This window comes from Piliocolobus tephrosceles, chromosome 3, assembly GCF_002776525.5.
Source record: "Piliocolobus tephrosceles isolate RC106 chromosome 3, ASM277652v3, whole genome shotgun sequence".
Taxonomy (NCBI): domain Eukaryota; kingdom Metazoa; phylum Chordata; class Mammalia; order Primates; family Cercopithecidae; genus Piliocolobus; species Piliocolobus tephrosceles.
The window spans coordinates 170428277-170446115 of record NC_045436.1 but is presented as its reverse complement, the minus strand read 5'-3'; the positions used below and the strand labels follow the sequence as shown (position 1 = coordinate 170446115).

The 17839-nt window shown below is 38.9% G+C and overlaps 1 protein-coding gene across 2 annotated transcripts in view; it reads left to right on the top strand.

Moving 5' to 3' along the window:
• C1QTNF7 (C1q and TNF related 7) overlaps window positions 1-11554 on the top strand; it is a 104462-nt gene extending 92908 nt beyond the window's left edge. The window contains exons 2-3 of one of the 2 annotated variants that reach the window (XM_023206932.1): window positions 4732-4977; window positions 10589-11554. In XM_023206932.1, the coding sequence (XP_023062700.1) occupies window positions 4740-4977; window positions 10589-11220 (870 nt within the window). In that variant the 5' untranslated portion in view covers window positions 4732-4739 and the 3' untranslated portion in view covers window positions 11221-11554. The remainder of the gene's footprint in view (window positions 1-4731; window positions 4978-10588) is intronic. The other variant, XM_023206931.1, reaches the window with a different exon arrangement.
• The last annotated feature ends 6285 nt before the right edge of the window (window positions 11555-17839 follow it).

Sequence of the window (17839 nt, the reverse complement as noted above, 5' to 3'; positions counted from 1 at the left end):
GATAGATAGATAGATAGATAGATAGATAGATAGATAGATAGATAGATTCATTGCACCATTGCTTATAATAGCAAAAGAAAGAAAATAGTCCAAATACCCATCAGTAGGAAACTGGTTAAATATTACAAACACATTTATATGATGGATTTTTTAGCCATTAAATCAAAAAGGACATCACAGCTCTACACATACAGGTGTCAATACAGAAGCTATAAATACTCATATGGAAACTAAGTCAAAAGGCAATGCACAGAACATTGTATATGGGATGCCAACATGGGGAAGGAGGACACACAAGAAACTGGCAAAGGTGATCACCTCTAGGGAGGGAACCTGGATATCCAGAAGACTCAAAGGGAGGAGAAGAAATTGACTTTTCATTGCATACTCTTTTTTCTTTTGAATTCCCTATACAAGAAAAATTAATATTAAAATATTTTTTAAACACCCTAGACTATGTCACGTTAAAACAACTCAAGTTTTTTATTTGTATTTCTCAAACACTGCAAAAAGGACACACAGACTCCAGGGAGATTTCTTCAAACCCCATTTCCCTCTTTCTTGTGTAATGTTCTCATATTTCATAATTTCTCACCAGTTTTTTTCCCCCACAAAGCTCAAACCTCCCCACAAAATTATCCTCTTTCTCCAGCCATGTTTTTTGGGTTAAGCTCTGCTGTAGGTGGTTGGACACATCCATGATTTCAACAAAGATCCCTGCCCTCATGTAGCTTACATTCTATCAGGGAAAATGTAGATATAAAATAAACATAGGAATTAGCTACTCAGTTAGAGGTGAAAAGTACAATGGAGAATAGAAAAATGTAGAGCAGATAAAAGGAAGGTCATGGGCAGAAGAAGGCAGATTGCAGTGTTAAGCATGGTGATAAGGGTTGAACTTAATGACAAGATAACATTTAAGCAAAAATGTGAAGAGGGAGATGAAGAAGTAAGCTATATGGACATCTTGGTGAAGGGGGATTTAAACAATGTGAAGAGACACGTGAGACCCTAAGGCGGGGCATAACTAGTGTCTTTGAGGAGCACCAAGGAATCCAGTGTGACTGGAAGTGACAAAGTGAGGAGAATAGAAGATGAAGATGAAGTCAGGGAAATAAGGAGGGCCTTGTAGACCATCACACCATGTAACATGAAGCTTTGGGCCCTTAAGTGCAATGAAGAACCAAACAGTGTGATGCCACTGTGATTTTTCCATTATAATCCACACGCTGTGGTCTTCTTGCATCAACAGAGTCCCAATATTTGACTGACCAGTCACCATCGTGCCACTAGCATGCATCAGGCACCACAACACATTGTTCCTCAATTATTTTTGTTTTTTGAGACAGGGTCTGGCTCTGTTGCTCAGGCTGGAGTACAGCAGCACAATCTCGGCTCACTGCAACTTCCACCTCCAGAGTTCAAGTGATTCTCCTGCCTCAGCCTCTCAAGGAGCTGAAATTACAAGTGCACACCACCATGCAGGGCTACTTTTTGTATTTTTAGTAGAGGCAGGTTTCACCATATCGGCCAGGCTGATCTTGAACTCTTGATCAAGATCAAGAGTGATCCTCCCACCTCGGTCACCCAAAGCGCTGGGATTACAGGCGTGAGCGCCCACCCCCAGTCTGTTCCTCAATTCTGATAAGGATTTTTATGGAATAATCACTTTGAGTGCCTTTTTAAAAGTTTTAATTGGGAATGCTTGAAGCATTTAGACTCCTGTACAGGCAGTAGTATTGTCGTGCATTTGTCATGAAAGCGATCCATTTATTCAATGAATAAATCTGTTTCCATTGTTTTAATGTATTCCTTCTTTGAGTGCCTTTTTGCCTGGCTATTGGCAATACTGAATATCCTTTCTTCCAATCACATCTTTAAAATTTCTGCTTCCTTTGTCCACCATCAACTAGACCCTCACCACACTCTTCTTCACAGACTGTTCCTATGACTATTGACATAGTTGTGCTTTCACACCTGCATCACCATGTCTGAGAAGCCACTGTCCAAATCAACTTTTCTGCAGATGCTTTCAGGTCCTTCCTGAAAGCAACTCTGGCCTCAGCCTATAGCCTTGCACCCCATGTCTAGTTAAAAGCCTCATTATGACTATCTTCTATAAACCTTTATTTTTTTGGTGGAGATGGGGTCTTGCTATGTTGCCCAGGCTCCTCTCAAATTCCTGGGCTCAAGTAATCCTTCCACCTCAGCCTCCCAAAATACTGGGATTACAGATGTGAGCCACCATACCCAGCTTTTTTTTTCTGGGGAGGGGAGTGCATTCATTTTTCTGGGAAGGGAGGTGATTTTATTGCTGTCCTGCTCCATCACCACAGCATAATGGGCCCTGCATGCTCCAGGCCTGCATCATGTATCACCACAGCAAAAACATGATGTACTTGAACATGTTCCCTCCCAGGATATGTATTAAAATTATTTAAAGAAAATAGAATAAAGTAATAACTTAAGTGATTAGGCACCAACAGCAATTTGAAAAATTAAATGTCCATTTTAAATGGTAACAAGACAAGAACTTAAGATTAGGCTTACTCTAGCCCATCGTCTCTTCCTGTCAAATTGCAACAATTCTATGGGAAATGATTCTAAATTTCAAGACACAAGTAGCAGACAAATACGCGAGAACACATATCACCAGTAATCACAGGACAGCCTGCATCTCCAGGAGGCCTCCTCGGCAGGTAGCCCACTGTGATTCCAGGCCCCAAAGAGCTTGGCAAGTTCCAGAAAGGTGGCCCCCTGAGGAAGCGCTTTAGAGCTCCTGAGATTAGCCTTGCTTCCCCCACATTTTAAAAATGAAGCCCCAGACACAGCCACTTTCTCATTCCTTCTGAAAGCCTCCTCTAATCAGCCTTTCGCAAGGGAGAGGGAACTGCTAATTTAATCAATGCATCTTGTTCTCTTGTTCTGACCATGGCAGAGGGTGTGAACAGAATGTTCTTTCCATATATATATATATATATATATATTTTTTTTTTTTTTTTTTTTAATCTGCAGCTCCTTTGGAAGGCCTGTATTGAATGCACTGGTCTTGTCAGAAAGTGCCTTAATCCCAGTTGAGCAATAGATACAATAATTTTGGATTTGTGCTGTATGACAAGTCTACCACACAGGGCATGGCAAAAATGTTCTCCTTGCTTTTTTTTTAACTAGTAACACTGAGATTTAGTCAAAGTTACAAAGCCTGAATTCGGATAAGTTGCTTTGGTTTTTCACTAATAAGATTTCTAGGAATCAGGCTTACTTCAAAATCACATGTGCACACTGTGTTTTTCTTAGTTTGTCATTCCTATGCTCTGGCAAATTTCTGGGTCTAATTCCAAGATGTTGCAATTTCCCCCTGGGTACCACAAAAATGGTGATGTGTGCCTGGTCAATTTTCTTACATGGCTGTCAAAAAACAAAAGAAATTTCATCTGATTGCTTTCCCCACATTTTGTGATTATTTCCTTTGGGAGAGTATACACCAGGTTAAGCACTATGTAGATTTCTTGTTAAAGCACAGGTCCAATCATCCAAACACAACTCATTTACATGACCCCAGAACCACCTGTATATATTCTTCCCTTTAAAAAACTGCTAATCCTAAGGAGCATTTAGCCTAAAAAATCAGGTATCCCCAATCTATACCATTCTCCATCTCACTTTCAGCCTATATGCCAAAGTGCCTACTAATAAATGGCCCATCATTCTCAGCTTCTAGGCTTTGTGGGGGAGTAGGGTTGGGGCCCAAGTCCTATTAGATCAGAATTGAAGAGACCTGCTGCCTGCTTCACTTGGGACATGTGAGCCATGTGTGGCTTAATTTCACACAGCTCTTTAATTGAGCCCCAGTGCTAACAGCTTAATGGGACACCACGGCATTACATCCTGCAGATTTTAAATTAAAGTTTGAGACTCCCCTCAGGACATGCACAGTACTCCAATTAACACTAATTGGCATTACACATGATTACCAAGTGAAAAACATGGTTTTCCTGAAAATGCCTCCTCTTTTCTCCAGCTTTCAATAGTCCATAAATTCTAAGAAAACAATCATGGGTGCATGCAAAGATTAGCTAGAATGATATCTAGCATGATGTTTATATTGGGAGAACTTTAGAAACAACCTAAATATCTATAATGGGGGTTCTGTACATAAAAGATAGTAGAGACAAAAGCAATTATTTTTTAATGTTGCACATAATTTTGACATGAGAAGGCGTTCATGATACATTGTCAAGTGAAAGAAGTTAAAGAAGTATAGAAATGGCATGGTATCACTTTCTCCATAGTATAGACAAAAGAGACTGGAAGGATATATATACTAAAATGTAAATCTCAAGGTGGTAAAAAAATGTTGATGTTTATCTGTTTCATTTTCAGATCTAAATTTTATTCTTTAAAAAATGCACTACTTTTCTGAAAAGAAAATGCCATTTTTAAGTCCATCATTGATTTCTGAAGAATAAATGCAGTGATTTATTTTGAAATGTGTTTAACCAATTCTTCATCTGCACCAACTCCTGTGTAGGGCACTGAGGATTCTATATCAATTATGTGTTAATAATTTTCAATGGAATTATGAAGGTAAACGGGGTTTTACATGTGTGGAAAGATGAACGCTGGAGTGAATTGTTGCAAATGCACATCAGTTCACACTGATTTAATCATGCCAAACCACCCCTCTCCCCATACAGAAAGTTCATTTATGTCCATATGTTTCTCTTCCAGAGCCAAAGATGTTTGTCTTGCTCTATGTTACAAGTTTTGCCATTTGTGCCAGTGGACAACCCCGGGGTAATCAGTTGAAAGGAGAGAACTACTCCCCCAGGTATATCTGCAGCATTCCTGGCTTGCCTGGACCTCCAGGGCCCCCTGGAGCAAATGGTTCCCCTGGTCCCCATGGTCGCATCGGCCTTCCAGGAAGAGATGGTAGAGACGGCAGGAAAGGAGAGAAAGGTGAAAAGGGAACTGCAGGTAATGAATGAGAGGTTGCATAAAACATCCTCCTTCACCCCCACCTTAAAACTGTTCCCCTTTCTTTGTTACTTTTTCTAATGGGAATTGTTCCTTAAACCCCTTCTCTACTTTCGTTAATCATAACAATTCACTGAGCCCTTACTAGGCTTCAGATGCTTCCCTAAACTCTGTACCTGCATCCTTATTTCACTGTAATGTCAACTCCTTCAGCTGAACACTATCCCATCTTATAGATGAGAAAATTGAGCCACAGCATGATTAAATGAATTACTGAGAATGGACCGGAGTGGACATGCACTGCCAGTAGCTGCCAGAGCTGGACTCAAACATCTGATGCCCAGAAGTACTGGGCTATTGCAGCCAGCAGGCAATGGCTGGATGTGCAAGCACATGGATGGACAGACAGATGGACAGAAGGGGAAATGGACAGACTAAGCAGAGGCAAAAACCAGGAAGCAGATGCACGGATGCCATCCTGCTCAGCATGAATATCCTGAACAAAGATACATAAAGGGCTTCTAAATTTTATTTTTCACAGATGAAGTGACAATAGCACTGTAAAGCCTACCTTTCCTAGCTCATCACTTTCCCACCTGACACATAGCAGCTAAAAAGTAGATTTTTACAGCTCTTTACAGCAACATAATTGCCCAATAGTCCTTGAGTAATTTTCACTTTGTTTCCCCCCAAAATAAGTTGGTCCAGGAAGCTTGCCAGATTTTTCAGTCCTTCAGAGTAAACAGAATTGAAATTCTACACAGGCTGTGTTAACTCTAAAAGAGAAAGGGATTTGGAATCAATCTTTCAAGACAAGTTGCTGAGCATAAAAGTTGGGACAAAAGATAGGAAGGAAAAAATTCTATGTATCTCCAATCATCACTCTTGATTTACTGAGTTCTGTAAAACAAAATCATAATATATATTCAGATTATTGGATATTAATTCATTTGTGAATTTGCCATGCAGATAATATTTGGCAAATCAATTACCAAATCTATGAACATTGTGCAATAATAGATAAAGAACCTTTAGGGAAAACTTCAACATCAGATAAGAAGCTTTAATTTGGAGCTAAAATGTAAGTTTTCAAAGACATCTGTAAGGTAACACCTGTGAATACAAGTTACACTGAGTCATAATTATGAATACTCTTGAAATCCTATACTAACACCAGGATTATAGTTATATATTGCTTTTTGTTTACTGGGTCTGGAAGCAATAACGTAGTGGCTATACAAACAAACACTGGAGTCAGAAAGACTTTGGCTAAGATCTTAGCTCTTTCAATGACTAATCCAGTATCCTTGGCCACATATCCTCTTTGAGACTCAGTTTCCTCATTTGTAAGTTGGTGGTAATAAGAGTGATTGTTAAGTTTAATGGCAAGAGTACATGTAAAACCCTCCACAGGATAACTGCCATGTGATAAAAACTCAGGAAATGTTATAACTTATTAAATTTTGATCTGCAAATATGAGTCACAGCTAAATTTGTGACTAGCCAAAGTCATATAATTAACTAGACACTGGTAATTCATTGCATGAGGTAGTTCTAATGTTAAAGACGTATATGTGGATATACATTCAGATTAAATTAAATGTTCAGAACTGCTACCGTTTTAACCATATATGAGGCCAGCTATACCACCACATTCATAGATCCATTCATTCATCCATGCATCCAGGCATTATTCATTCAATAATATTTCTGTGCACCTATTACTATCCAATATTATTCTTCCTGTGTTTCTCAACCTCTACACTAATAAGAACTGGGGTAGAATAATTATTTACCGTGGAGTCACTATTCTGTGCATTGTAGGATGTTCAATAGCATTCCACTAGACGCTAGTGGCACTCCTCTCCAAACTGACAATCAAAATTTTTCTATATGTAGCCAGCTATCCACTGGGTAGAAAGATGGACAGTGCAAAATTGCACCTGGTTGAGAACACTGTTCTAGACACTGGGAACACAAGCATAAGACATTGTTCTTACGTTGATAAGCAGACATTCATGTGGGGGAGGCCAATATATACAGACATAATTAAAATACATCATCATAATAACCATTTACTAAGAACTTACTAGGACCTTTACATTTCATATTTAATATCTACTATAACCCTATTAGTAATAATGATCATCAGCAATAAAATTAATGTTACAAATGAAAAAAAATAAGATACAAAAACAAAATGACTTTCCTAACCTGAGATTATTTAAATACAATATACACACATAAGGATATATAACGGCTCAGAAAGAAAAGGTAGGGATGACTATATGATTGATGAAGAGAGGTGTACCTCACTTATAAACTACAGGAAGAGACTGGGAGATTTGGGGATGTGTTTTTAATATGGCTGTAACTGGCCACAACCTGGCTGGGAGTGCCTGCTCCCTGTTTCCCCTTTAATGACACTACAAGTGCCTTCTCATTCACGTACTCTTGGTGAATAGCATCACCACATCCAACCCAACCATGTCCAGTCAAGCATAATTTTGGTCCAACTTCCCTATCCTAAATGAGAAATGCACAGTTTATTACACTAAGTTATAAATTTTCTATTAAAATATCTGTCTCCCTCACTGGTCTGTTGCAATGATTACTGTAGCATAATATTAGCATTTAATTTAATCTGGGTACCTATCCATATAAAAATCTTCAGATAACACTAGAATAACCTCATGAAAAAGATCATTCATTCCAGTTTATCATATGGATTTAGGTATTTGTGAATTTAACTATGGCCTATATTTGCAGGTCCAAGGTCATAAGTAATAACAGCTAATTTGAGGGTCGGGCAGATGTCTTTCATGCCCATGTTTCACTTAGCCCCTAGTCCATGACTGGTATGTAGTAGATGGTCAATTAGTGTTAGATGGTTTACTTGGATGCATGTATATATGCATAGATCCATGGAGAGATGGATGGAAGGATAGAATGAATGAATGGATGGATGGAAGGAAGAAATGGTAAGGAAGAAGAAATCTAGGTAGACCCATTTCATGGAGAACTATAAAGAAATCCTTTCTGATCTAGTTTCAATACCTAAACATAGACTAACCCTTACCCCATAATCCTCCACTCTACCCAAGTATACATCTGACTAAATAGGGAGAAGGACAATGACTCATTCCTTCTTTCCATTCTTAATGTGTAGAACCTAAGCACACGAGCAAATTCTTCATACAAGCAGGAAGAATAACTATACATTATGATAGCTAGTCCATGATTATCTATCACCCAATTCAGCATCTCAAACAAACGTTATTCTAGAAAATCCAAACTTTCAGGCTGTGAAGGCATTTTTGTGGACAGCATTGTAAAATTGCATCCCAAAATGTATGATTTGGTCTCAAGGAATTTTCAAGAGGGTGAGACCTCAAACGATCTAGTCCAACACCTTCATTTCAAGGACTGAGAAACTAAAGCCAGAGAGATCAAGCCCTTTCTTAAAATTCACCTAACTAATCCATGGCTGAACTGGGGTTTTATCCCAGGTCTGTTTGCTGCTTTGCCCAGTAAGTTTGGATTGGACTTAGATCAAATCTCCCCTTATTACAAATGGAGCATTTAAAACCCAGAGAAGAAATGACTTGCCAGAAATTTAAATTTAGGTTTGGCTTAATAAAAGTTCTCAAGAATAAATACATAGGTAAAGTAAAACTACACAATTCATCAGCAATATGTTATATTATATGTAACATCTATTATATATATTATATTATATAATGGCATCACAACCAGCCACCCAGAAGAAAGACTATCTATTACATTTAACAAGGTCCTCTTCAATGAGGGAGAGCACTACAACCCTGCCACAGGGAGGTTCATCTGTGCTTTCCCAGGGATCTATTATTTTTCTTATGATATCACATTGGCTTATATAGTATATATATATTATATATGTTATATATATGTTATATATAGTATTACATTTATTACACTTTTCTTTCTGAGCTGTTACGTATCCTTATGTGTGTATATTGTATTTAAATAATCTCAGGTTAGGAAAGTCATTTTGGTTTTGAATCTTATTTTTTTCATTTGTAACATTAATTTTATTGCTGATTATCATTATTGCTAATAGGGTTATGGTAGATATTAAATATGAAATGTAAAATATATTCAATATATTATATTATATATATGTTATATATATAAAATCATTGCTTTTTTATATCTATAACAATGCCTTATATGTAAAATGTCAATGTCATATATGAATCAACGTCTTATATATAATCTATTTTATATATAAAACATCAATGTCATATACAAAATCAATGTCTTATATAGATTTTATATATATAAAATATTGTATATATAATGTGTTATATACATAATCTATTTAAATTTTAAACCATTTATATAAATTAAATTGATTTTGCTTATTTCCTTCAACCAGGATCACCATTTTTCTGTATTTAGCCTACAGTTGGTCTGCACATATAAAGATTTAGACACACAGAAAATATTCCCGTATGGTGATTTGGATTTTGTGAAAATTCTTTCATAGCAATTTTGTCTTTTCTGTATATAAAGAGACTCAGAAAAATTAAGGGACTTAACTAAAATGATACAACCGTTTAGTGACAGAGCCAAACACTATTTAAGATTCTTGACTCCAGCCCCAAAGGTAAAAGGCATTTTGATGAACAGGAAACATCATTCAACTAAGAAGGCTTGGATTCTAGTCCTAGCACAGATACAGAAGGAATTTTTTTTTTTTGGGCGGGGGGGACTGAGTCTCGCATTGTCACCCGGGCTGATGTACAGTGGCGCAATCTCTGCTCGCTGCAACCTCCACTTCCCGGGTTCAAGCGATTCTGCTGCCTCAGCCTCCTAAGTATCTGGGACTACAGGCGTGCACGACCACGTCTGGCTAATTTTTTTATTTTTAGTAGAGACAGAGTTTCACCATGTTAGCCAGGATGGTCTTGATCTCCGGACCTCGGCATCCGCCCGCCTCGGCCTCCCAAAGTGCTGGGATTACAGGTGTGAGCCACTGCACCCACCCCTGAAGCAAGCTTTTTTTACCTATCTGGGACTCAGTTTTCTCCTCACAAAAGAAGCTACCGCATGGTGGTGGCAGTCATTGTTTTTTGGTTATTGCAGCATGTTGAGCCCTCACTATGTGCCAGATGCACTTTCGAATTTATGCTCCTGCTGGCCAGGCATGGTGGCCCAGGCCTCCCAAATCTCAGCACCTTGGGAGAGGAGGCGGGTGGATCACCTGAGGTCAGGAGTTCGAGACCAGCCTGGCCAACATGGTGAAACCCAGTCTCTACTAAAAATACAAAAAATTAGATGAGCGTAGTGGCAGGTGCCTATAATCCCAGCTACTTGGGAGGCTGAGTCATGAGAATCGCTTGAACCCGGGAGATGGAGGTTGCAGTGATCTGAGATCACGCCACTGCACTCCAGCCCTGGTGACAGTGAGACTCCATATCAAAAAAAAAAAAAAGTTTATTATTTAGTAGTACACTGTTAAAGGTTGCCTGAAAAGACAAAGTCGGGATGTGCTGGGACCATGTAGGTATATTGTTTGTGATTATATCTTTCGAGGAACTATTAATCAAACTATATACTCTTTTTGAAGGTTTGAGAGGTAAGACTGGACCACTGGGTCTTGCCGGTGAGAAAGGGGACCAAGGAGAGACTGGGAAGAAAGGACCCATGGGACCAGAGGGAGAGAAAGGAGAAGTAGGTCCAGTTGGTCCTCCTGGACCAAAGGGAGACAGAGGAGAACAAGGGGACCCAGGGCTGCCTGGAGTTTGCAGATGTGGAAGCATCGTGCTCAAATCCGCCTTTTCTGTTGGCATCACAACCAGCTACCCAGAAGAAAGACTACCTATTATATTTAACAAGGTCCTCTTCAATGAGGGAGAGCACTACAACCCTGCCACAGGGAAGTTCATCTGTGCTTTCCCAGGGATCTATTACTTTTCTTATGATATCACATTGGCTAATAAGCATCTGGCAATTGGACTGGTACACAATGGGCAGTACCGGATAAAGACCTTCGACGCCAACACAGGAAACCATGATGTGGCTTCGGGGTCTACAGTCATCTATCTGCAGCCAGAAGATGAAGTCTGGCTGGAGATCTTCTTCACAGACCAGAATGGCCTCTTCTCAGACCCAGGTTGGGCAGACAGCTTATTCTCCGGGTTTCTCTTATACGTTGACACGGATTATCTAGATTCCATATCAGAAGATGACGAATTGTGATCAGGACCAAGATCCCTGTGGTAGACACTCTGATTGAATCTGGGGTTCCAGAAGGTGGAACAAGTAGGAATGGGATCCAAAGAGACTCCCACTCAGATTCTAAAGCATTTAAAGACAATTCCAGCAGAATTTATCAAAACAAGATGAAACACAGAAAAGTTGAAACCACAACAAAATGAATTATATTAAAGAATAGCCCCAGATATAAATTCTCTTGAAAGCAATGTTCATAAATATTTAAGCAAATTAAAGACAATGTTAACAAATTTTCTATTAAATGCCCTGAGTGACAAAACCAGTTGGCAATAATACTGTCTCATTAAATCTTCAAAAATATATTTTAGTCTGTTATTTAAGAGAAACATAACATAACATCCCAAAATCTTTGACAATTCTCGAAAGGCTATATAGTAAGTCAAAAACCAAAGGTAAGAGATGCTAACTATTTTTCGAGCAAGCTACAGAGAAATGACAAATATCTTTTGTTTTATTATTTATTCCTTCATGTTTGTATATATTCACTCAACAACCCTTTAACGAGCCTGTAAGGGCCAGACACTGTGGCACTGAATCAGATTTAATAATTAGTTAAGACAAAGCCCCTACCTACGGGCTAGTGTGTGGTGATCAAACGATCACAATTCAGTGTGAATAGCAGCATAGCAAACAGATGGATTTGATGCTAAAAGCACACAGTGTCTGCTATTCCTGAGGCTGGGGTCCAGAGAAGCTTTTACACATGGAAAAACACTAATCATGCCAAGGTGTATGTGTTTAAGTGAGTATGATGGATGCAAAGAGAATGAGGAATTCAGCATTGCATTCTCTTTGCACCCTCAATGCATTATTGGTATTCTCAACAGCGAAGGGGTGAAAAATCTAGAGACAGAGGAGGCCTGGCAGAGGTGATAAAAATGAAGACTGAAATGAAGAGAAATAGTCAGCAGGTGATTCTTGTAAATCCTTTAGTGTGATGGTTTCCCAAGACAAATATTTGTCCTAATAGCTTTCTCATAAATATGGGCACCACTTTACATTGTGGTAAGACATTGCTTCTCATGGATCTGCTAGGTATTTAGCTCAAATAAAGCAAGGCATATGTTCACTGATTTATGAGTAAGCTGATGAGAGCAATGAATAGGAGAAGGAGGGAGAGAGACCAAATGTCTGAGTAAATAGACATACCTTCCAAGTCTCACACCTCCCTTAGTCCCACTCTTGCTTGTGTCAGCACTTTGTTCTTCACTGAACTGCAATTCTTCAATTATTCTCTTCCATGTTTCTGTCTGATCTATTGTTCCCATGGTTTATGGTAATAGTATTTCCTTCATCCCTCCCTTTTGGTAACTTCCAATCCTCCCTCTATGTATTCCTTTCTCTGCTCATTGACTTATAAATAGTTTTCATACCTCTTAAGTTTGAATCACCACGCTAGATTCTGTGAAGACAGAAGAGTATTAAGATTAATATATTAATAGTATAGCCCTGACTGGTAAATTTCTTTTTTTTAATCTTCCCCAATTTAAATTTTGTAATTTAAAAGTAAATTTTACTGTTGAAAACGCAAACTTGGGGAGGGCAGAAACATCACACACAAGGCTGCCACTTCGCACCACCTGGAGGGTTGCATGGCAGCCGGGCAAAGGTGCTTCTCACTTCACAGACAGAGGGATGGCCGGGCAGAGGTGCTCCTCACCTCCCAGACGGTGCAGAAGCCAGCTCTGACTAGTAAATTGCCAAGGATACAAGAAAGGAAATGGCATGCACACACACAAAATATCTATAATTTTGGAAGAGAAAATGATAAAATATGCTAAGTTCCAGGCTGGAAATAAGGGCGAAATACTGTGAAAGAAGAGGAAATGTTTACTTCCAAATTAGGATGTGACAGAGAAGGGATAGAGAAATCCTCTCTGTTCACTGTTCCTTATGTGATGGGTGACACCTGGAGTGGCACAAGTTGGGGGAAAGCACACTTGAGACAGAGGTAATGATGGGGATGAAGTGAGAACAGAGATCCAGAAGCAGAATCAATGGACCATATTTATAAGAGCTTTGAAAGACAGCCTGAGAACTGGAGAGTTTATTCATAAGAAAGTGTGGAGACCCTGTGTATTTCAGAGCTGGATACTGCCATTAACACAGATGAAAGTTGCAATCATCTAGCAGTTGTGTGTAAGGGGAAGGCTAACTTTTCCTGTCTTTCAACCCTATCTTGCTTTCACTGTCTTCATCTGCCTGCCATATTTGTGCACTTACTGTTCTCTTTCTGAGTCAGGACATGTGTACAGGAGACCAAGAACAATGAATATTAGAAAAAAAGGAGAGAGCAAAGGTGGTTTGAGATAGTCACCTGCTTACAGATAACAGCCAAAGATAGAATTCCAAGTTATAAAGCATAAAAAAGAGCCAACAGAAGTAACTAATTTGGGGAAAATGAACATATGGGCCCTTTGAAGACTACAGGATTTGCTGGATAAATTGGAAATGGAGAAGTTATTGCAGACAGTCATGAACCACAGATTACTGTGATTAAAATTTTCTTCTGATCGTAATCCACAAATGCATTCGTTTTTTGGACATTGCTTGCTTATCTTTTAAATGTTTCTTTTATTATAAAGCCTATTTTGAGTAGCTTAAAACTGAATTTTCTTAAATTGGTTCGAAGCCTAGAGATGAATTTCGTTTTGAAATATCTGGTGGGATGGTAAAGGGGATCAGAGAACTGACATGAGAAAGGAGGAGTTGTTTTGGTATTAAATGAATAAAATTTTAAACAAATGTAGGTGTCTTTTATTCTTAAAAAATAGCAGATATAGTTTATCCACATTTGTAAATATTTGTAAAAAGAAAGTAGCAGAACAATTTTGGTTTAAAAAATTCCAAGTCTCATTCTAATCGTTCTTTGTAAAGGCTGACTTGTAATGAGTACGTATTAAGCAATATTTATTGATCTATACTATCTTGTTCTGGAAGAGTTTAAAGTCACTTACGAAGATAAATAAGATATAAAAAGAAAACAGCAGTAAAAAGCAGATGAGAAGAAATAGGAAAAACAAAGAAAAAAGAAAATAATGAGGCTAATATAATACTGTGTGTACATGAAAATGCATGTGCCTGTGTTACATATTTTCAGGTCACAAATGTTTCTTTGTGCCCCTGAATGCACAAAGGTATTTCCAGGTCATTTATCATTGTGAATAGTGTTGCTTATGATAAAAAAATAGATCCCACAAACTCTAAATATCTTTTCTTTCTACCACTCTGTGTAAAAGATCATGAATGTAAATAAATTTTAGATATGAGCTGGGTAAGTCCATTTGCATTGCTATAAAGGAATACCTGAGGCTGGGTAATTTATAAAGAAAAGACGTTTATTTTGGCTCACAGTTCTGCAGGCCACACAAGCAGCATGGTGCCAGCATCTGCTTCTGGTGCGGCCTCAGGAAGCTTCCAATCATGGTGGAAGATGAAGAGGGTGCCACCATCCTATCACATGATGAGAGAGGGATCAAGAGAGTGGGGCGGGGAGGTGACACACTTTTAAGCAACCTGATCTCACATAAACTCATTAGCATGAGGACAGCACCAAGCCATTCATGAGGGATCCACCCCCATGACCCAAATTCCTTCCACTAGGCCCACCTCCAACATTGGGAGTCATATATCAACATGAAATTTGGAAGGAACAAAAACATCCGAACCACATCATTAGGCTTCTCTCTTTGTCTCTCTCTCTCTGTGTAGCTCCACTTTAAGTAAATAGCATCATTACCCACCTTGCACCAAAGCCAAAACCCTAAGGTGCAAGCTAAATGTCTTCCCTCCCTTCCCTACTGAATTTTGCCCAGCATAAAATTCTTATGGTTCCAGCCACTGAATGCACATATCTGATTCACTGCACCTTTCCATTCCCGGTGTGAAAGGTGTCATTCATACATTCATCATCACTTCCCTCAATCAGTGAAAAACGTTGTAACTGGCCCTTTGCCTCCAACCACAACCCTCCAATCCATCCTCCACACTGGATTGAGTATATCCTTTTAAAATGAAAATGTGCATGCCATTTCCCAGCTTAAAAAACAGCAATGACCCTCCCAACCCCTCCACTATAAAAGGTGTTTTGAACTTCTATAGGTTTGCCATCAGGTGTGTATTTCATATTGTTTTCTGGTATCCATACCTAAATTCCTTCTGAAGGACCATCTTCCTTAACATGCTAAGTCTATGAGCTTCTCAGTGGAATTGATACTTCCAGTATGTAAATCTCTAGCCTAATTAATCAGAGTATAGCATCCCACTCACCAAAATAATTGATTCAGATGACTCTGTGAGAGTCAATGAAACTTTGCTGGGACATCTATAGAAGAGAATCTCCTTCTTTTCCACTGGACTTGAGCCTGTGAACCTCCACCAGCCACATTACCACCACAGAGCATAATACCATGCAAGAATAGACCCATGCACAGATGAAGCAGAGAGACAAAGAGAGAAAATGGCTCTTGGAATCATCATCTGAATCCCGATCCAGACATACCTATAGCCAGCTCTTCCCTTGGACTTTTGAATTATGGTAACTGTTAAATGCTGTTTTTACTTAAGCCCTTTTATTATTTGATCTCTTGGAAAAGATGTTATCCTACCCAACATTCATAAAAGCATCATTTAGCATGGTGCATTGAGCCCTTGAGGATGTAGCTTCTGCAAACTTTTACAGCCACATCTTCAAAAGTCACCCACATGCAATTATTATCCAAGAATATGCGGATAACTGCAATTCTAGGGTACTTTGCCCTAGGGTGCCTCACCTTTTCAGGTTCAGCTCAAAAGTTACTTTCTTTTCTCTAATCTTTCCCATCCCCTGTGCCTAAGGAGAATTACAGATGACCATGTGTGTTTTCCTTGCCATCTGGGAACCAGTGCATAGTCATGGTAGCAATTGCAAACACTTTTTTCACTAGGCACTTTTTGAGTGGTTTACGTATATCAGCTTACTTGGTCCTTACTATGGTCTGCATGTTTGTGTAGCCTCAAAAGTCATATGTTGAAACCTAATCGCCAGTAGGATGGTGTCAGAAGGTGGGACCTTTGGGAAGCAATTAAGTCACGAAGGACCTACCCTCATAAATGGGACTCCTGCCCTTATTTTTTTAAAAAAAGGACCCAAAGACCTCCTTTCAACACACGAAGACACAGTGAGAAGATGGCCGTCTATGAATGGGGAAGCAGGCCCTCACCAGGCACCAAATCTGCTGGCACCTTGATCTTACTTTCCAGCCTCCAAAACCATAAAATAAATTTCTGTCATAATCTATGCAATTTTTGGTATTTTGTTATAGTAGCTCAAATAGATTAAGACAGTCCTCACAACAATTATTCTCCTCATTTTGCAGATGGGTAAACTGAGAGGCAGAGAGGTTATGAAATATGTGGAGTAAATAGTAAGTGGCACAGTAGCCCTAGGCAGTGAAGCTCCAAAGCCCACTCTCTTAACCACCATGCTGGCACCTTGCTCATATATTTTTTGTATTTGTCTATCTGATGGAGAGCTTGTTTGCCCTATTGATTTTTATATCCCAGGACTCTATATGATGACTGCTATAGTATGTGCTCAATAAAATTATGATGGATTAATTAGTGACAAGTTCTTTTCAGTCACAATCTACACATGTGGTCAGAGTCAAACGGGGGAGGTGTCACAACAGGAAAATCCTACAATCATCTTGTATGTTAATATTATTTAGATTATAACTGCCAGGCTCCAATTCAACATGGTTCAAGTAAAAGGAAACTCACTGAAATAACAAAAATCCCAGAGCCTGATCTGTGTAAAACGTTGTAACTGGCCCTTTGCCTCCAACCACAACCCTCCAATCCATCCTCCACACTAGATTGAGTATATCCTTTTAAAATGAAAATGTGCATGCCATTTCCCAGCTTAAAAAACAGCAATGACCCAAACAATGTCACGAGGGTCTTATCTCTCTCCCTCCTACAGAGCAGCTCCCCACATTGCTGGCTTCACTTTCAGGAAGGGTCTTACCTTTATTTATTGCAAAGATGGCCTCCAGCAACTCAGGTTTGTATTTTGCAGTCCTAGCGGGGGAAAAAAATTCTCTCTCTCAACAGTTCCAGTGAAATAACCTGGAAATGACAGTCTTTTGATTCTGATTTGTTCTGCTTGAATCATGAGCCTATCCCTCAACCAACAATTGGCCGAGGAAATGTGATGTTGCCATTGGCCAGGCTTACATCACAATCCAGCCCTAAAGCTCAAAGAAAAATCCATCTCATCTAAATCACATGGACAGAGGTGGTAGGAGGAGGAAGAGATTATTTTTCAAAGGAAAATGAAGATTCCAGGTCAAGAAAAAGAGAGATTAATTAATTGGCAGACAAAATTAACTAGAGATTTCCTAAGCTGTTTTCATATAAAATCAAAACCACATTTATTGTGTCTGCATGATGCAAAATAAACGTTTTGCTAGAATGATTTGTCCCTGAAATAATCTAATATTTGATAACATTTGGTCAGAATTGACTAAATATTTCATACTATAAAAGCCTGGCATCTGTGATGATCTCATCCTACAGGCTGTCATAATGCTGATCTCCAATG